This window comes from Staurois parvus, unplaced genomic scaffold (genome assembly GCF_062004578.1).
Source record: "Staurois parvus isolate SC_StPar_1 unplaced genomic scaffold, SC_StPar_1.0 ptg000111l, whole genome shotgun sequence".
Taxonomy (NCBI): Eukaryota; Metazoa; Chordata; class Amphibia; order Anura; family Ranidae; genus Staurois; species Staurois parvus.
Genome location: NW_028317907.1, coordinates 1101674 through 1123287, shown reverse-complemented (window position 1 = coordinate 1123287; position 21614 = coordinate 1101674). Strand labels below are relative to the sequence as shown.

The window sequence follows — 21614 nt, the reverse complement described above, 5'->3', positions numbered from 1 at the left end:
AGCAGACACTAGGCAAAGCTGAGGGCTGTTGTTCACTTTTGATATTAACTACTGGACGACCGGGCTATAGCCGAATGACAGCTACAGCGTGGTCTAGTACTGGGAGGGCATCCTGATGAAGTCCTCCAGAACCACACCTCTTGCGTGCCCCCTGGGGCGTGCACCCAGCAAGCTCTGTGATTGCTGTGTCCTCTGGACACAGATGATCACATGACATCGTAAAGGGCCAATCGCAGCAACCTTTTACCATGTGATGAGCTGTGTCCAATGACACAGCTGATCACAATGTAAATACAGTTGCTGGTTATCGGCTGCACTTTCCTCACACTGTCACAGCGAGGAGAGAGGAGAGCCGGTAATCGGCAACTGTATATACACATCAGGACATCAGTGCCGCCAGTCAGTGTAGCCTCTCATCCGTGCCCATCAGTGCAGCCTCATCCGTGCCCATCAGTGCAGCCTCATCTGTGCCCATCAGTGCAGCCTCATCTGTGCAGCCTCCTTCATGCCCTTCAGTGCAGCCTCCTTCGTGCCCATCAGTGCAGCCTCATCCGTGCAGCCTCCTTCGTGCCCATCAGTGCAGCCTCATCCGTGCAGCCTCCTTCGTGCCCATCAGTGCAGCCTCATTCGTGCAGCCTCATCCGTGCCCATCAGTGCAGCCTCATTCGTGCAGCCTCATCCGTGCCCATCAGTGCAGCCTCATTCGTGCAGCCTCATCCGTGCCCATCAGTGCAGCCTCATTCGTGCAGCCTCATCCGTGCCCATCAGTGCAGCCTCATTCGTGCAGCCTCATCCGTGCCCATCAGTGCAGCCTCATTCGTGCAGCCTCATCCGTGCCCATCAGTGCAGCCTCATTCGTGCAGCCTCATCCGTGCCCATCAGTGCAGCCTCATTCGTGCAGCCTCATCCGTGCCCATCAGTGCAGCCTCATCGTGCAGCCTCATCCGTGCCCATCAGTGCAGCCTCATCCGTGCCCATCAGTGCAGCCTCATCCGTGCAGCCTCCTTCGTGCCCATCAGTGCAGCCTCATCCGTGCAGCCTCATCCGTGCCCATCAGTGCAGCCTCATCCGTGCCCATCAGTGCAGCCTCATTCGTGCAGCCTCATCCGTGCCCATCAGTGCAGCCTCATTCGTGCAGCCTCATCGTGCAGCCTCATCCGTGCCCATCAGTGCAGCCTCATTCGTGCAGCCTCATCCGTGCCCATCAGTGCAGCCTCATCGTGCAGCCTCATCCGTGCCCATCAGTGCAGCCTCATCCGTGCCCATCAGTGCAGCCTCATTCGTGCAGCCTCATCCGTGCCCATCAGTGCAGCCTCATTCGTGCAGCCTCCTTCGTGCCCATCAGTGCAGCCTCATCCGTGCAGCCTCATCCGTGCCCATCCGTGCAGCCTCATCCGTGCAGCCTCATCCGTGCCCATCAGTGCAGCCTCATCCGTGCCCATCAGTGCAGCCTCATCCGTGCCCATCAGTGCAGCCTCATCCATGAAGTAAAAAAATGACTTGTCTATAAAACTGTAGAACAGAAACTAACAAAAACAATTTTTTGGTTGCTTAGCAAAAAATAAAAAAAAACCAGCAACAGCACTGAAAGCTGAAAATGGGCCTGGGCAGGAAGGGGGTGAAAATGCCCGGTAGGCAAGTGGTTAAGCAAAATCTGTATCTGTGCCTGCCCCCTCCAAGGCATCCCATTGACTGAAGGCTCAGGCTTGCACACTGCAAAGTGCACAGCTTGCATATAGTTACTTTATACAGTATATTATTTTTCACTTGCATTGTTTAGCGGAGTTTATCTTTAAAAAAGAAAAAGCTCACCTTGGCATATCCGAAGTTAAAATTGATTGCTTTGGCGTGACCAACGTGCAGGATGCCATTTGGTTCGGGAGGGAACCGGGTCCTCACCTAGAAGCCAAGAACGGTCTTATTACAGAGCTTGCAGAAAAGGCAGATAAGCACATAGTTCAGGGAATATACTGTAAGTGCTGTACACAACAGTGGGGGTCACACCGGTGCTCTGTGGTTTGCATGCAGCGCAATTTATGAACGTTTTACATGTGGCTTTAGGTGCCCTTTTTCATTGGCTTCTATTAGATAAAGCAAGTTCATGAAAGTGCATCAAAGTCCCGCATGCTGCATTTTTTTTATGAATTTTCAAAAAATTCATGGTCTAAGAGAAGTCAATAGGAGTGCACCTAAAACCAGGATACAGTCCTGCTGCACCCAAACCAGGGCACCCAATTGTTAGGGATTTTTGTCTACCATAATTCAATTATTATTAACCACTTCCCGTCTGGGCGTTGTATATAAAACGGCCAGACGATGGCAGTGCAAGGTCGGGTGGCCGTTTATAAACAGCCTCCCCGCCCCCTGCTTGTGCATGCTCCCTGCCTCCTCCGGACACAGTGGAACAACGATCGTAGGACGGGACCTCTGTGCGAGGTCCTGATCACATGCAGAGTAGTAAGCAAGATGTCACTTCTGAAATCTGTTAATGATCACAGAGGTCACATGGTACAAGGCTATTCACAACAGCCGTGTACCATGTGACAAGCTGTGACCAATCACAGCTCACACAGTATTTCTCAATGGCTGCAAGAATGCAGCCAGAGAGAATTAGAAATGATTGCTTTTCCAGCCTTTATCGGTGTAAAAGCAATCAGTGTAAAAAAAAAAAGAAAAAAAATCTTCACTATGGTGACAGTATGTAAAAAAAAAAAAAAAAAACACAAAAAAAAAAAAGTTTAAAAATTATAATTTTTGATTATAAAATTAAATTTAGGTTTTTTTTTTTTTTTTTTACTAAAAAGATAACGGAATAAATTTTGGCCAAGATTTATGATGAAATATTCGCAAAATTTTATAAGAAACTTTTTTTCAAAATTTTTGGACATTTTCATTTATATAGCAAAAAAAATAAAAATCCCAGCGGTGAATAAATACCACCAAAATAAAGCTTTATCTGTCTCAAAAAATGCTAAAAAATTCATATAGGTACAGTGTTGCATGACCGCGCAATTGTCATTCAAAGTGTGATAGCGCTGAAAGCTGAAAATTGGCCTGGGCTGGAAGGGGGTAAAAGTGTCCGCACTGGAAGTGGTTAAAAAAAAAAAAGAAAAAAAAGATGGCTTTTTTTTTTTTTTTTTTTTTAGGTGCTCAGACACTCAGGAATGAACATAGATACCTTGTTGTATTAAAACATTGTATTAAACATCCTAGATTGTAAGCTCCAAGGAGCAGGGCCCTCAATCCCCTCATGTTTTGCATTGTATTGGTATTGTTCTGTCACATGTTCTGTCCCCCTCTGTAATGTACAGCGCTGAGCGAACTATTGGCGCTTTATAAATACTGTATAATAATAATTATATTATTTTGTTCCATATCAAAGGTTAAAACCAAAATCAAAACATTGGTGATCAGATAAATCCATATTGACCATATCCTTTAACTTTTGACATGGAATACAAATACTATGTTACAATACAACAAGATGTCCATTGCTGAAGTACAGCACAACATCATCCGGAGTCTAAAAACAAAGACAAGCTAGAATATAAAATGTTACGTAAAACATTAAAATATAAAAAAATGACAATTGGTTTAGAAAAGAATCCCCCCCCCTTTAAAATAATCACATTTTGTTGCTCCCAGTACAACCCGTTTTAGAGAACACAGAGCCAAGTATCATTTTATATTGCTAAGTAATTTGTTAATAACAAGAAAAGACGTAAAATACAATAGATCCCATGCAGCCAGCAACAATTGATCCCCCACACAATAGGCAACCAGCAAAAATTGATTCCCCACACAATAGACCCCTGGCAGCAATGGATCCCCCCACGACAAACCACCCCAGTAACCATAGCCCCCCAGCAGCAACAACAGATCTCACAGCAGCCAGCATCAATAGACCCTCCAGCAGCCAGCATCAATAGACTCCTCCTGCAACAGGAGATCCCTTCCAGCAACAACTAACCCCCCCCAGCAACAACAGACCCAAATGCAAAAATAGATTACCATTAGTGATAATAGATCCCCCAGCAGCCAGCATCAATAGACCCTCCAGCAGCCAGCAACATTAGACTCCTCCTGCAACAGGAGATCCCTTCCAGCAACAACTGCCTCCCCCCCCCAGTAACAACAGACCCCCATGCAAAAATAGATTCCCATTAGTGACAATAGATCCCCCAGCAGCCAGCATCAATAGACCCTCCTGCACCCCTTGCCATTACATACATTCAGTGCTGGGGGTGCCGGAACTGTGTTTCCCCGCGTTCCCACTGAAAAAAGCCCTGTCCATTGTATATATTTAAAAAAAGAAAAAAAAAAACAAAAAAAAAAAAACACACCTGTCAGCATTGATAAAAAGCAAACATGCCCGAAAAGCTTAAAGAGGACCCCTCTAAATGTTCCGATTTTATTTTACCTGCCCCCCAGTGATTTCCAGGTGTTGCTTCAGTAGTTCCATGGTTTTTGGTGTCACCACATAACCTTCTGTTTTGTAATTTTCACCTAAGTGGAGAGAGCAGGTTATTTCTTTAGTAAAGAATCACTGAAATCACTACATACAGCCAACCAATACATTCTTAAAATGGGACAGAAGGCAACATGCCATCCCCATTATCCAACAAGTGCGAAAATGAGGTGTCTATAGACTCTCACCATGAACTTCACACCAACTGGCAGTGCCGCTAATGCAGAAGCACAGCGGCTTACATGGCACTTGAATTTTTTTTTTGAAACTTGGTGACGACTAGCTCAGGTACATCAAGGAGGGAGACACGCATGCAATTGTATTATTATTATTATTATACAGGATTTATATATTATTATTATACAGGATTTATATATTATTATTATACAGGATTTATATATATTATTATTATTATACAGGATTTATATATATTATTATTATACAGGATTTATATATATTATTATTATACAGGATTTATATATTATTATACAGGATTTATATATTATTATACAGGATTTATATATTATTATACAGGATTTATATATTATTATTATACAGGATTTATATATTATTATTATTATACAGGATTTATATATTATTATTATTATACAGGATTTATATATTATTATTATTATACAGGATTTATATATTATTATTATTATACAGGATTTATATATTATTATTATTATACAGGATTTATATATTATTATTATTATACAGGATTTATATATTATTATTATACAGGATTTATATATATTATTATTATACAGGATTTATATATATTATTATTATACAGGATTTATATATATTATTATTATACAGGATTTATATATATTATTATTATACAGGATTTATATATATTATACAGGATTTATATATATTATTATTATACAGGATTTATATAGCGCCAACAGTTTGCTCAGCACTTTACAATATAATGGGAGACAATACAGCAACAATACAGTTCAATACAAGAGGGATAGGAGGGCCGTGATCCTGGGAGCTTACAATCTAGGAGGGAGGGGCTAGTGGTACAAAAAGGTAGTAACTGTGGGGGATGGACTGGTAGGAGGAATAGAAGATTCCATTATTAGCTGAAGACAGGATAGGCTTTCCTGAAGAGACAGTTTTTCAGAGATCGCCTAAAAGTGAGCAGAGTAGGCGATAGTCTGATAAATTGGGGTAGCGAGTTCCAGAGGAAGCTCTGGAGAAGTCCTGGAGACGGGCATGGGAGGAGGAGACAAGGGAGATAGAGAGTAGGAGGTTGTGCGAGGAGCGGAGAGTACGGTTTGGGTGATATTTGGAGACAAGATCAGTGATGTAATTTGGGGCGGAGTTATGAATGGCTTTATATGTTATTGGTTTGAATTTTATCCGTTGGGCAATGGGAAACTAGTGGAGGGATTATTGTAGATCATAGGCAGATACAGTGAAGGAAATAAGTATTTGATCCCCTGCTGAGTTTGAATGTTTGCCCGCTCACAAAGAAATGATCGGTCTAAAAATCGAATGTTCGGTGAATGGTAACACTGAGACAGAATAGCAACAAAAAGTTCAAAAGAAATGCACGTCTAACAAATGATGACTGATCTGCATGTTCATGAGGGGAATAAGTATTTGATCCCCTATCATTCAGCAGGATTTCTGGCTCCCAGGTGTCTTTCATACAGGTAACAAGCTGAGATTAGAAGGTAGTCTCTTAAAGGGAGTGCTGCTAATCTCATTTTGTTACCTGTATAAAAGACATCTGTCCACAGGAGCAATCAAACCATCAGATTCCAAACTCTCCACCATGGCATCAGACAGGGAAGGTGGCAGATTTTAGGATCTTGAGATTTATGCAGTTGCGTGTTTTTTTTTTCATACACTAGTGTTTAGTGGACTCTGCACAGAAATATGATATCAATCACGGGATAAATCCGGCAATAAAATGCCACCTGCTGGTTGCTTAATGTAAGCTTACAAAAAGAATATGGGGGGGGGGGGGGCTGCCATTTCTGACCCCCTTCTGGGAAGACTAATTGCCCGTCTATGTTAAGCTAATCTTCTGCTTTTAACACTTTCAAAGCCGCAGAGCAGGAATGAATATATAAATCTGGAAAGTCCGATGTTCGAACCTGCATGCTTGCGCTGAGCCAGTGATTTTAGGACTCATTCAGACATGAAGCTGTGCTTACTGCCCTCTGTAAAGTGATCCATAATAGATTGCTTTGCAGAGGGCGGTACAGCAGTGGCTGCAGGCGCTCAGGAGGCGTTACTTCTGCCTGATGAAGGTGTTTTTTCTTTTATCATTACTTTTCTTTTATATTGCCCAACTATGGACCAGAGTTAAAAAAGCCGTGGCCACAGCATGTGTACAGCCCTGTCAGGTTGCAATGTAAGCATTCGGGTAGGCAGTTTGGGGGGGGAGAAGAAAGTGTCAGAATAACAGCCAGACAACCAAATTTTTTAAAGCAAGTCGTCATTAAATGCAGCCTTCATGTTTTCTCAAGATGTCTCTTGGGGGCACCGATGGAAAAAAATCACCCTGACACAGTTCTAGTTGCTGATCCTAAAGCGTATGTAAACCCCAAAAAGTTCTCTCATTTGCTCTCTTTTTGGTTTGATAAAGTGGCTGTAAACCCATACATACTCCCAGTGAAGTGAATGGCCTCAGAGATTAAAACAAATCCTCTTACATAAGTTGTACCCGTTTATCTGCAGTATTCTCTTCTCTACATCCATTCAAAGTCTAGAATTTATAAACCTAGTCTGAGCTGTCAGAAAACGGGGCGGAGAGATAGAATCACACACTGTCAATCTCAGTGGGGAGAGCTCCAAGAGCTGGTTGGAGGGAAGAGGAGGAGAGGAGGGGGAAGAGAAATGGGGGAGAGGAGGGGGAAGAGAAATGGGGGAGAGGAGGGGGAAGGGAAATGGGGGAGAGGAGGGGGAAGGGAAATGGGGGAGAGGAGGGGGAAGGGAAATGGGGGAGAGGAGGGGGAAGGGAAATGGGGGAGAGGAGGGGGAAGGGAAATGGGGGAGAGGAGGGGGAAGGGAAATGGGGGAGAGGAGGGGGAAGGGAAATGGGGGAGAGGAGGGAAGGGAAATGGGGGAGAGGAGGGAAGGGAAATGGGGGAGAGGAGGGAAGGGAAAGGGGGGAGAGGAGGGAAGGGAAATGGGGGAGAGGAGGGAAGGGAAATGGGGGAGAGGAGGGAAGGGAAATGGGGGAGAGGAGGAAAGGGAAATGGGGGAGAGGAGGAAAGGGGAAGGGGGGAGAGGAGGAAAGGGAAGGGGGGAGAGGAGGAAAGGGGGGAGAGGAGGGAAGGAGGGAGAGGAGGGAAGGGACAAGACACACCCCCCCCCCCCCCTTCACACAGCAAATAGGAACAAAACTGAGGATGACAAAAACAGGCTGTGTGCTGGAGATCCCTCCTCTGTCACCTTTTTTTTTTTCTTTTTATGTTGGAAAAACTTAGCAGAGGTGACTCATGCTGATAGAGGAAGGAATCTGCAGGTAGAAATGACATTTGGTGCTCTTAATTGAGACAAGTACACACTATAGAGGGATATGCGTTGTTCATATTGCATGTCTGAGGTTTACAACCACTTTAAATAAACCACTGAAAATGTTTTGTTACAGTATATCTGTTGGATAAGTGTGATAAAATACCCATTGATCCTGCTAGAAATCTAGTGAGCCGATAACTTTCTGTACCTCCTCCCTTTGCTGACTGTTATCAGTTACTGGTTCCCAGTTACCTCTGGACTACAGAACACCCTCCATGTTATGGCAATGAGAGGGGGAGGTGTTTTGCGGCCCTAACACACTTGCTTTCCTAGAGTAACATACCTGCTTCTTAAAGCTGAACTCAAGGCAGAGATAAAAGCCACAAATAAATGCAGCAATGTAATTATTAAAGCATTACAGTACAATCAGTCTGTATATGCAGTAAAGCATGCTTGTTATACTCTCTGCGGAACCTAAGGGGTTAATCCTCTGGATTGTGTAAAAAGGCTGTTTGATCCGGTCTTCTCTGATCCTCCCCTTCTACTGTCCCCAATCCATCTGCTGATAGTACAGAACTCTAGGAGTCACTCTGCACATGCTCAGTTTGGTGTGTATTGCTGGCGTTTTTTTTCCCCTTTGGAAGGGTGCATGTGATTGGCACAGGGCCAATCAGCACTGTCCAGACAGAGGATATGGGGTATTGCAGTGTCATAAGAGAATGAAAACTTTAACCAGTGCTCTGCTGGACACTGAAAGTCACAAGACTGCTGGAACGGCTGATGAGAAAATTACTATTGGCAGTTTACATTTACATTTCCATGTTTCTGTTTACCAGTTATGGTGAATGCAGGGTTCTGGGTTTAGTAACACCAACTACAAATGCATTTTATATTCAGGTGACTGCAACAGAAGAACACCCAAAATGTTCTGTATCTAAACCCACAAGCAGAAAAAGGTAAAATATTGAAGCTTACTGGCCATCTAGTGCATGCTTTACTGCATATACAGACCGATTTTACTGTTGCGGGTTTAGTAACATTTTAAACATAGAATAAAAAAGGACCCTCTTATAAAAATCCATGGCAGCTGTACAGGCTGGATATTTCAGTGAACTCGAGTCCCCAAGAGACAAAAGAACCAGCCTGCACCATAAAACCATAATATCATTTCTAGGGGGACTGCCCTTTTAAATCATCCATTACCATTCATTAAAGTAGTACAAAAATTGATTGGTGTTCTTATAGAAGAAACAATATACCAGGTTTATGGAACTTTAAGGCCTCTCCCCTTAGCTGCTCCATCAGTGAGGTAGTTTCAACTTTGTCACCTAAAAAAAAAAAAAACAGAAGAAAGTATTAGGAATAAAACAAATATATACAGTGCTATAAAAGACAGACTAATATCAAACAGTGCGTCTGAAAAATGGGTGTGATGAAGGCAGAACTGGTCATAATAGAGGAGATCTGGGGTGATATATACTCAGATCAGCCATAACTAAGACAGGTAAAGTGAAGAACATTGATTATCTTGTTACAATGGCATCTAACGTTTGGTAGGATGTATTAGGCAGCAAGTGAACATGTTGTCCCTGAAGTTGTGTTGAAAGCAGAAAAAAAAAAAAAAAAAGGAGCATCACGGTTTGTTCTTTATGGGGCTATATTATTATTATACAGTATTTATAAAGCGCCAATAGTTCGCTCAGCGCTGTACATTACAAAGGGGGACAGAACACGTGACAGAACAATACCAATACAATGCAAAACATGAGGGGATCGAGGGCCCTGCTCTTTCGAGCTTACAATCTAGGAGGGAGGGGATGGTGGCACAGGAGGAGATAGCTGTGGGGGATGGAGTGGTAGGAAGAGTGGAGGAGGTCGGCAGGTTAGCAGGGGGTGGGGTAGGATTCCCTGAAGAGGTGGGTTTTCTCCTAAAGAAGAGGAGAGTAGGTGATAATCTGATGGGTTGGGGCAGGGAATTCCAGAGGATGGGTGACACCCTGGAGAAGTCCTGGAGGCGGGCATGGGAGGAGAAGACCAGGGAACTAGAGAGAAGGAGGTCTTGTGAGGAGCGTAGGGTGCGTGTTGGGTGGTACTTGGATATTAGGTCGGTGATGTAGTTCGGGGCAGTATGGTGGACAGCTTTGTACGTCAGCGTTAGGATTTTGAATTTGATCCGTTGCGCAATCGGAAGCCAGTGGAGGGATTGGCAGAGGGGGGTGGCGGATACGGAGCGGTTGGAAAGGTGAATGAGTCTGGCAGCCGTGTCCAGGATAGACTGAAGCGGGGATAGCCAGTGGCGAGGCAGGACAGTCAGGGTGCCCATGCTGACCCATGTCCACAGCCAAAAGCACCTATAATGGACATGTGAGCATCAGAACTGGACAACGGAGCTATGAAGGAGGGTGGCCTGATCTGACTATTTGCATTTCTTTTACATCATGTGGGTGGGTGCGTTGCTTACCCAGGGAAGAGATGGCACCAGGATGCAGTATGGGAAGGCAGCAAACTGGCGGTGTGATGCTTTGGGCAATGTTCTGCTGGCACACCTTGGGTCCTGCCATTCCTGTGGATGTTACTTTGATATGTACCACCTGCCTAAACATTGTCGCTGACCAAGTACACCCTTCATAGGAACAGTATTCCCTGCTAGCAGCTGCCTCTTGCAGCATAATAATGGGCCCTGCCATACTGCAAAAATGATTTGAGGAACACTAGTTCGAGGCGTTGTTGACTTGACCTCCAAAATCTCCAGATCTTAATCCATCCTAGCATCTGAGGGATGTGCTGGAAAAACAAATTCGATGCATGGAGGCCCCACCTCCATGGACTTAAAGGACTTGGTGCCAAATATCACAGCACACCTTTAGAGGTCTAGTGGAGTCCATGCCTTGACAGGTCATGGCTGTTCTGGTGGCAAACTCAATATTAGGTGGGTGGGCAAAGTTGCTGATCAGTGTATACTACATAGATACGTTGTATATAAAACTATTTTTGCAATGCACTTTTAGATTCAATTTGAACTTTTATATTTTCTTGCTCATATTGCAGCCCTGATATAAAAGGAGTGTCAGAACCCCCAAAACACGTTGGCTCTCCATTTGATATCTCACTTTGGACTCTCTGAGCTGGTGTGGCCCTCCCTTGTGTTTCCTGTATAGTTTGAAGTCTGAATAAAAACATTGCCGACTGAAGATTCCAAGTATTACTTCATGGGCACAAAAGACTGATGAAGCAGCAAAGATAAAGAACTGCAGGTGGGGCCTCCATGGACTTAAAGAATCTGCTACTGATGGCTTGGCACCAGATACTACAGCATACCTTCAGAGGTCTAGTGGAGTCTGTGCCTCAAAGGGTCAGGGCTGTTTTGGCAGCAAAAAGGGGCACTACTCAATTTTAGGTGGGTGGTCATGAAGTTATGGCTAACTAGTGTATGTGCCATCGTAAGCTACATGATAGAGCTTACACGGTATTGGTGACCTTCTCCCCACTCATGTGACTGCATTTGGATCCAGTGGTTGGCTGGAGCACAAGATCCTCGGAGGAAGACAGAAGATCGCATGCTCCCTCATAACTTGGAAATACCAAGCAGTGGGGGACCATAATGAAGGAATCATTGGGTGGTACGTGTCCTATGAAGGAAGTCTGTCCCCATTCCTTGAATGGGAAAGTGACAGATCCTCATTAAGCCGGCCATACATGGGTCAAATTCCGAAATAATTTTCTTTCACATTTCGCACCATTAGTGGACCACAACAACGGCCCATTTTCGAGTGACCGTCAAATTTGAGTGGTCGGGCATGCTGGACATTTTTTGAAGAACGATTAACATTCTAAATCAATGAGAGAAATGTAACTGAAAAAGAAATGACCTGGAAAGAAAATACTTGGCCACAAAAATCCTTTCCTGTAGCAACAGGAGGTGAAATAAAAGGCTTGGTTGGTCAAACTTCAAAATCAATGGTGGCACCATTGGATTACAAAATGTCAGATCTTCTAAAGAAAATTGGTTTGGAATTCGACCCGTGTATGGTCTGCATTATAATCAAGTATATACATCGAGTGATGTGCCTTCAGACAGACAGCAGATGGCAGTGGTTTGCCAGACCTATAGAATCCTATTCTCCACTGTATATACATTCACGTTTTTTTTTTCCCCTAATGGAATTTCCAGGAAACTCAGACTAATCTAAACTCCGGTTTTCTAGGAATCCTGGAGTTATGCGAATGCCGTCATAGGCTGAGAGACGTCAGCATAAGTAGCCCACGTGACTTTCAGGCACAAGGCAGCAGCGGCCGATTCTTCAGTTGGTATTTTAATCAGTGCACACAGATCGGTTAGGGAGATTATTCTATAGAACAGAGCCTCTACACACAGGATTAGAGGAAGGATTTCAGAGCAAGAACTTCAATACCTTTATTAATGCACTGCCACCGAAAGAACGCATGGATGAGAATTGCAACAGTGTATCAAATATTGTACAATGATTTCTTAAAGTGACCATGTCACCAAAATATATCATCTTCTGTAAAGAAGGACTTTGTATTAAACACTTGCCCTCCGGAAGGCCTGACTAGGCCATTTTTTGCTGTTTGACACTGCTCTACTTTAACTGATAATTGCGCGGTTATGCAACGCTTCACACAAAATTTATTTTTTTCTTTCACACAAATAGAGCTTTCTTTTGGTGGTACTTGATTACCATTGGGTTTTTTATTATATAAGCAAAAAAAAAAACTTTTTTTTACATTGTGTGAAGTGTTACATGACCGTGCAATTATTTAAAGTAGAGCAGTTGGATATGTTTTACAGCAGAAAGTGTAAAAAAAATATTTTTTTTCTCTTATATAATAAAAAATAAAAAAACTCAGTGGTGATCAAATACCACCGAAAGAAAGCTCTATTTGTGTGAAAGAAAAAAACATTGTGTGAAGCGTTACATGACTGTGCAATTATTTAAAGTAGAGCAGTTAAATATGTTTTACAGCAGAAAGTGTAAAAACTATTTTTTTTTTCTTTCACACAAATAGAGCTTTCTTTTGGTGGTACTTGATTACCATTGGGTTTTTTATTATATAAGCAAAAAAAAAACAACTATTTTTTTTTACATTGTGTGAAGTGTTACATGACCGTGCAATTGTTTAAAGTAGAGCAGTTGGATATGTTTTACAGCAGAAAGTGTAAAACATTTTTTTTTCCCGCTTATATAATAAAAAATAAAAAACTCAGTGGTGATCAAATACCACCGAAAGAACGCTCCATTTGTGTGAAAGAAAAAAAAATTGTGTGAAGCGTTACATGACTGTGCAATTATTTAAAGTAGAGCATGTTTTACAGCAGAAAGTGTAAAAACTATTTTTTTTTTCTCACACACAAATAGAGCTTTCTTTTGGTGGTACTTGATCACCACTGGGTTTTTCATTTTTTATTTTAGAAGTGAAAAAAAATTATTTTTTTTTTACACTTTCTGCTCTACTTTAAATAATTGCGCGGTCATGTAACCCTTCAATTTTTTCTCTCACACAAAATAGAGCTCTCTTTTGGTGGTACTTGATCACCACTGGGTTTTTATTTTTTATTATAGAAGCAAAAAAAAAAAAAAAAAAATTTTGAAAACATTTTTTTTACACTTTCTGCTGTAAAACATATCCAACTGCTCTACTTTAAATAATTGCGCGGTCATGTAACGCTTCACACAATTTTTTTTCCCCACACAAATAGAGCTTTCTTTTGGTGGTACTTGATCACCACTGGCTTTTATTTTTTATTATATAAGCGAAAAAAAGACCAAAAATGTTTACAAAAATTTTTCTTCTACACTTTCTGCTGTAAAACATATCCAAGGAAAAAAAATGTCTTCATATACTTAGGAAAAAATGTATTCTGCTACATATTGATAAGAAAAAAAAACCCTAATAAGTGTATATTGATTTGTGCAAAAGTTTTATCGTCTACAAACTATGGTGTATATATACTGGGGGTTTTTATTTATTTTATACTAGCCGCGACTTATAGCGGGACTGTGATAGTACAGGGGTCAATCTGACACTTTGTGGGAAGCATTGACACCAATACATGGATCAGTGCTAATAATACACATGGACACTGTTCTAATGACACTGGGAAGGGGCCAGGGCGATCAAGGGGTTAACTATGTGCCTAACAGTGATTTGTATGTGTATGGAGTGCTGCTTGGAATGAGCCTTTTTTGGGGGGGGGGGGGGGGGGGAGAGACACACCCGACTACTCATCCCCGCTGTCAAGACAAAGCTGCGTTTACATACACAGAGCTCTGTCCTGCCCTGGTTCGCCGATCAGCGGGTACCGGCCAATTATTGATGTCGGGGACCCGCTGATCGGCAAAACAGGACAGGGCAGAGCTCTGTGTATGTAAACACAGCTCTGTCTTGAAGGCGGGGACAAGTATTCGTCCCCCCCCCCCCCCCAAAAAAAAGGCTCATTTGCCGGTGCCTGTGACCCCTACCTGGAAGAGCCAGATCACGTACTAGGTACGCAGTCCTGCGCAGGAGAGCCGCTTTGATGCCGTACATCTAAGTGATGCAGTCAGCAAGCGTTTAAAGAACTATTCCAGGTATGGCTATATTACACATGGGGGGGGGTTGGGAAGATTCACTAAAACTGGAGCACTCAGGATCTGATGCAGCTGTGCATGGCGGCCAATCAGCTTCTAACTTCAGCTGGTTCGATTAAGCTTTGGCCATAAAACCTAGAAGCCGATTGGTTCCTGTGCAGAGCTGCACCAGATTTTGCACTCCCCACAATTACATTAGCCGCAGAACTACAAGTTCCATCATGCCTCTGCAAGTCATAGGTGTAACTGTCAGTTTTGTAATCTTTGCAATGCCTCATGGGAAATGTAGTTCCACAACAGCTAGAGAGCCGCAGGTTGCCTACCCCTGGCTTAGACCAATGTAACTATGTATATACCATACCTGGCTGATGTTCCTGGAAGTCGGAAATCACTGATGTAGACACCGCTCCTCCAGTGATCTCCACTTGCTCCCGGGTCCGATACCGAGCGGCTGCCCTGCTGTATCCTAAAACACAGGTGGTTGGCTGCTGGGCATTGGCGCCATTTGGAAAATGCTTTGAATTTTTCTCAATGAACGCAGTGTACCGATTGGACGAGGTGGAGAGCACTGATGTCATCACCCGGTCTCTCTGAGAACACTCCAATCAGAGAACACTTTGTATTCATTCAGAAAATGACAAACATCCTTTGAATGGCTCCTGTGCCAGGTGACCGACCTCGTGTTCTGTAAGCAGGAGTGCATCCGCTCAGCACCTGCAGTGCAAATGAGCCCTGACCCAGGATAGATGTGTACAAGACCATGATTTCCTTCAAAGCCCATGTTAAGTCCCTTCCCCTCATGGAGCCAGGCCCCAGCAGTGTCCCTGCTAACCTCTAAAATGTGGCCTTGGCATGATGAACATGTGGTCATGGCATGATGAACAGGGGTGTACCTAGCGTTTAGTCTGCAGTCAATGCAAGAGTATGCAGCCCGGGTCCAGGCCCCAATATGACCAATTTAAAAGGCAAGTGCAGGTACTTGTGGTCACCACCAGCTGCCTGCCCTTTGGTAGTGATGCCAGTTTATATGCTTTGGTGAACATGACAGGTTCACTTTAAAAACAGTCACTGTAGATCTGTACCCTGATCATCAAATCAGATCTATGCCGACCTGGTCCTTAAATCGATAATAAACCCAAAACTAATATTTTGCAGCATATTCATTTGATGTGGCGGCTGCATTAGTTGTCTTTTCTTTGGCTTTATCCCCTCCGTTTTCACCTGGTGATCTGGCTAGTGACACCTCCTGTATTAGAGCACCTCCACTCTGGATGGAGGAGCACTGGGGGCACAGCAGAGATGTACTAGCAGATTTAGAGATTTAGATACATTAACTAAAGTTGAACTCCAGCTAACACTTATAACCTGTTTTTTTCCTTTTGGGATAAAGGTTTTACATGAATAAAGGCTGATCATAGCAAGCACCCCTGTCAGCGGTAAAATGTTTGTCTCATCCATGTATACGGTTACAATCTGCAAAAGAGCTTGTTCTTTTGAAAAAAAACAAAACAAAAAAAAAACCAAAAAAAAACAACGACTTACTGGCTGAATCACGGTGGAAACGGACTGCTAGAAAACGTAGATTTAAAAAAAGTCTGTTTAGTCGCGTTTGCATAACTCGTTTGTGTTTAGAAGCGTTGTTTAAAGATAAGCACAGGAGAACCTCCCAAATGCCCAGAATGCACTGAAAAGTGGTACATTATTAACTATTTCAAACTCTTTCAGAGAAATACAGAGAGTAGAAGCAGAGACAGCAGTATGTGTTGAGATTAGCTTAGGTGTGAGTTGCTCATTAAACTTTCTTTTGTTTCCAAGGGTGGGAAAGGTGTCTGGTGGAGGAGTCATTAAGGTCACCTGGCAGGGGGTCTTCAGGAGGAATTTGAGGTGTGAATGTTCATTAATATATCTTTTGTTTCCAAGGGTTGGAAAGGTGTCTGGTGGAGGGAGTCATTAAGGTCACCTGGCAGGGGGTCCTCATGAGGAATTTGAGGTCATCAACATATCTTTTGTTTCCAAGGGTGGGAAAGGTCTGAGGTGTGAATTGGTCATTGCAATGTGTGACAAGCTTGGTAGGAACATCCTGTGTTCAGTGTTTTGTCCTTCTGAGTACCTTGAAAACGCTTTGCATGCATTTTTCATGATGAAAAAAAAGGTTATGGACAGCATTGGGAACTGGAAGAGCTAAAAAAAACATTTTCAGACGCAAACACTTAAAAACGCGATTTGCCACGTTTAGCGTTTGAACCGCTGCTAAAATCGACTGCTGAACGCCTGTTTTCTGCATTCAAAAAAAACGACTAAACTCAACTGCCTGTAAACAAAGATGTGTACACGGACACATAGGAAAACATTAGGGAGAGTTCAGGGGCTGCTGAAAAAAAACGCTGAACCGCTCCTAAACGTGAGTTCATCAGCTGCAGTGTACATGAGCCCTTAGAAAAGAAAACAAATGCAGCCACCACATCTAAGCATTGCTAAGCTGCAATATAACAAATGTTTGCTTTTGGGTTGAATACTGCTTTAAAGGGTTAACCTTCTTGTAACCGAGCCAATAACACAGCTCTATTCTTTATGTTCCATTATTAAATAACCTCTTTAGGCCCCTGTACACACAGACGTCAATACAAGTCACCTGACACACCTTCCAGAAATGGCAATGATCCAAATCAAGCGTTTGCTTTACGCAGTTCCAGCGTGCAGAGGCTGCAGTATTTTTAAATGCCGATACGTAAGAACACGTGAAGAACGGGGAAAAAAAAAAAATACCGCCCTTACATTCTTTTATCTACTAATTGGCAACAAGCTCCATTATTAACCCTTTACAGGATCCAACTTCCTCCAGTGTGGTTCTCATTAGGTGGCCCCAAGGTGTCCTAAAACAGACGTTAGGACTTTAATTATACCCTCCAGGCGCACAATACAACAGGCGTCGTGCGCACACAGTTCTAAATACACGTTTGCCGTTAGTCTACTCTAGGTGCTCCACTAGAAAAATGGTGTCACTTCTGCGGAAATCAACGGTCCCTGAAATTCACCTTTGATGACTGCGGCTCCAACAACAGGCACAGCTTCATGTGCAACGTGAAAGGCTTTTTTATAACCCATAATTCCCCTTTGTAGCAATGACTGGGAGCCCAGAAATGCTGCTCGAGAAGAAAAAAAAAAAAAAAAAAGAAGAAGAAATCAGACCCCTCCACTGAGCCGTCATTATCCTGACGGGCGGCCGTCAGTGCACAAAAACACACAAGAGCCTCAGACACCCCCGAGACTGACAGCCAGTCCAATGCCCCCCCCCCCCCCCCATTTCAGTTTTTCCTTCGGCAGCACGGCGATGCACAATTAAACAAATTTAAAAAAAAAAAAAAAAAAAAAGTCGAACAATCCCGGGCTTGTACTCCTCAGAAAGCCGTGCCTTTATAATCAAAGCTTTTGCCACAAGACTTGGCTGCAGGTATCGGCGTCGGCTGGTTGCTATGACAGCATATGGGATAACAGAGGAACAAAATAAGGAAAATTCGGGCCCAGGATGACAGACGTGAAATTTACATTGCCTCTACAATCTGAACCAAGTCCTTTTTTTCTCCTTCAGCAGATGCCTTTGCCTATACGGTCTTTGAAAGGAGGGCATCTGCAAGCGTTTCCCAATTCCCACCAAGCAAGGCCTGATGCGCAACCTATTACAGGCTGCTTAGATGAGCTTGCGTCACGTTGGGTCTCATGTATACGCAAGTCTAAAGCTGACCCTATGGTGTTACAACACGGTTGTACAATTTCCTTTAACCTGTTGTTGTCAGGGCTCCCGGGTAAGACCAGAGGTATGTGAACTGACGCAGGGAAACGCAGGCTTCAGATATGTTATAAACAAGAAGACAATTAAAGACTAACAATACAAACAAACGCAGTGCAATACTAAAACATAACACAGTGCAAACGAACCAAACCAACCACCCACAGATAACAGTACATACAATGCAAGCGTCGTCAGGCAGGCCGGGTCAATAACAATCGGGCAGGTAGGAACAGGAGGAGCAGGCAGAGAATAGTCAGGTCACGAGCCGGGTACAGCAACTAACGGGCAGGTAGGTACAGGGGGTCAGGCAGAGAATGGTCGGGGTCACAAGCCAGGGATCAAACAGGAGAAGTCAGCAGAGGTCCGGATCAGGCAGGGTCGGCAACGAATCAGACAGGGACAGGGATGCAGGTAACAAGATACAGGGGCCCAGGAAAAACACACACCAAGGCAGAGACTGCAGGTCTGGCCATCCCTTAAATACACCTGCATAATCAGCTTCAGGTGTTTGGCTGGCTGCAGGGTTGAGTCTCTGATTGCTGGGAGCACCCGCTGGCCAGCCCTGGTACTGCAGCCCACAAGGCAGGTGAGTCCCACCATTACTGGCAAGTCCATTCCTGACAGTTGTCACCCATATTAACACATGCCATATGTGCAGCAAAAGTGTGGGCTTTAATGTCCACACGCTATGCATTTGCGCCGCAGGGCGGCCAATGTTTCTTTGCTGACAGCACACTCTCAGCTCTCGGTCCGGACTAACGATCATTAGCCGGCGGGGCCAGATCCCGATCATTTGATCACTGTGACAGCCAAATCAGTGGTCACATGGTTGCCAATCCTTCCCACCCCCGGGTTTTCAGAACTTGGTTGTTAACTACTTATCTATGGGGAGCAATTGTTTTTATTTTTCTGAACACGTTAAAAAACGTGTAATTTTTTTTTTGCTAGAAATGAACTCTAAGCCACACACACATTTTCTGAATACAGGGGCTCTGGAGAATAAAATGGTGGCAAATGCAATTTTATATGCTGCTGCAAAAAAAAGGAAGGTAGCAGTAAAGAATGTAAAAAAAAACAAAATTAAAGGGAAAAGGAAGGGAAAAGTAAAGTAAAGAACGAAGAAAACAAAAAAAAAAAAAAAGGGGGGGGGGGGAGGTAACCATGTATTCGTTCCATAATAAGCTGTGTTCTCCATCAAAGCCAAGGACATGGACGACTTGTGTATGTGTGACCTACATGGGGTCCCCCCCAATAAAAGTCATGGGGCAAGCGTGCTTAAGTGACTGAATAACCTTGAAATGTCCTCACTTATCCAAATTAGCACGTGATAAACAAAGGGAAATGGGCACTACAAATTGATTGAAAGATAACCGACAAGAAAGGAAACATTCCATGAATGAAGTAGGAACAGTTCTAATCCAGTTACATTTTATTGCCTATAGCAAACCTGAATTGACTGAGATAACCAACAGTATGTATTATGTCAGGGGCTGCCACCTTGTGTAATGTCACAATGGATTTCTATATGAAAGGACACAGGAGAGCAATTCTTAAAGTATAACCAAAAGGCTAAAAAAACACATTTTCTTTAGACTTGATAAAGTGGTGAGGGTTAGAACCACAGTCAGGCTTTTATGGTCATCTGTATCCCTATTACGGAGATTTGCCCTCTTCAATTGTCCTGATCACCACTGGGAAGGAAAGTGATGTTAAAGTGGTTTTAAAGGCTGAAGGTTTGTTTTTTACCTTCATGCATTCAATGTACTAATACGAACGTAAGAAACCTCCAGTGTGCAGCTTCCCCTCAGGCCCATAATACTTAGTGATGTGCATGAGATCAGCAGCTCTCCAGGCTCTCTCCCTTCTCATTGGTTCAGACATAGTAGTAGAAGCCATTGGCTCCTGCTGCTGTCAATCACAGCCAATGAGGAGGGAGTGGGTGGTGGGGCTGAGCCGTGCTCTGTGTGTCCTATGGATATACAGAGCTGGCTCGGGATTGAGCGTGTGAGAGTGCCCCCATAGCAAATGGGTTGCTATGGGGGCACTTTTTAGGGAGGAGAAGCCAGAAGAGCCAGCCAGGGACCCGAGAAGAGGAGAAACAGGGCTGCCCTGTACAATACTATTACACAGAACAGGTAAGGATAACTTTTTTTTACTTTGTACCCTTTGCTTTCTTCAATTGTCCTGATCACATCTGGAAAGGAAAATTATGTTAAAGTGGTTCTAAAGGCTGAAGGTTTTTGTTTTTTTACCTTCATGCATTCAATGTACGAAGATAAGAAACCTCCAGTGTGCAGCTTCCCCTCAGCCGCATAATACTTACTGATGTGCATGAGATCAGCAGCTCTCCTGGCTCTTTCCCTCCTCATTGGCTCAGACATAGTAATAAGAGCCATTGGCTCCCACTACTGTCAATCACAGCCAATGAGGAGGGAGTGGGTGGTGGGGCTCAGCCGTGCTGTGTGTCTTATGGATACAGAGCTGGCTTGTGATTGAGCGTACGCAAGTGCCCCCATAGCAAGCGGGTTGCTATGGGGGGACACTTGTTAGGGAGGAGAAACCAGGAAAGCCAGCCTGGGACCCGAGAAGAGGAGAAACTGAGCTGCCCTGTACAATAGTATTATACAGAACAGGTAAGGATAACTTTTTTTTTTTTACTTTTTACTCTTACAATCGCTTTAATCCAAAATTTCAAATTGCCTCCAAAACAGGAAGAGAAGGGAATTCTTCCAACGCCACACCTATTTCTTGCAAAATCTAAGAGGGGTTTTCTCACATTGGAAACATGTCCTTTAACTTCCTGTTGAGTCTACAAAACAGGAAGTGAAGGGAAATCTCCCTTATGAGACTAAGTTTTGGATTTAGATATACTTTAATTTTTTTTTTTAATTTAATATTTATTAATTTTCCATTTTAATTACATTTCATCATCACAATATAAATATATATATAAAAATATATTCTATAGTATTATATTAACCAACATTTCTACTTTATATACTCTATGCTACCTTTCCCCCCCACCCCCACCCCGTATCCCCTCTGCCTATTCTACCTTTTCTCTTCGTCTTCTTATATCAGCAAGTGGAATTTTTCTGTTATCTTTATTCTTTCCTATACCTCATATATAATCTAGCTTTTTCCCAGTTCTCCCATTTCCCATAGTAAGCCTCCATCTTATCTTCTTGGGTATGGCACAACCTTTCCATCTTTTTAATCTGCTCGACTCTTTCAATCCAGTCCTCTTCCTTTGGTGCCTCTATTCGCCGCCAGAACTTGG

The 21614-nt window shown here is 43.2% G+C and overlaps 1 protein-coding gene across 1 annotated transcript in view; it reads right to left on the bottom strand.

The window, feature by feature from the left end:
- The window catches only part of LOC149467455 (glutamine--tRNA ligase-like), a 124124-nt gene that overhangs the window by 7252 nt on the left and 95258 nt on the right, over positions 1 to 21614 (bottom strand). Inside the window, exons 8-10 of the mRNA XM_089671652.1 lie at positions 9214 to 9282; positions 4421 to 4506; positions 1813 to 1899 (exon numbers count right to left, since the gene is read on the bottom strand). Of these exons, the coding sequence (XP_089527778.1) occupies positions 1813 to 1899; positions 4421 to 4506; positions 9214 to 9282 (242 nt within the window). The remainder of the gene's footprint in view (positions 1 to 1812; positions 1900 to 4420; positions 4507 to 9213; positions 9283 to 21614) is intronic.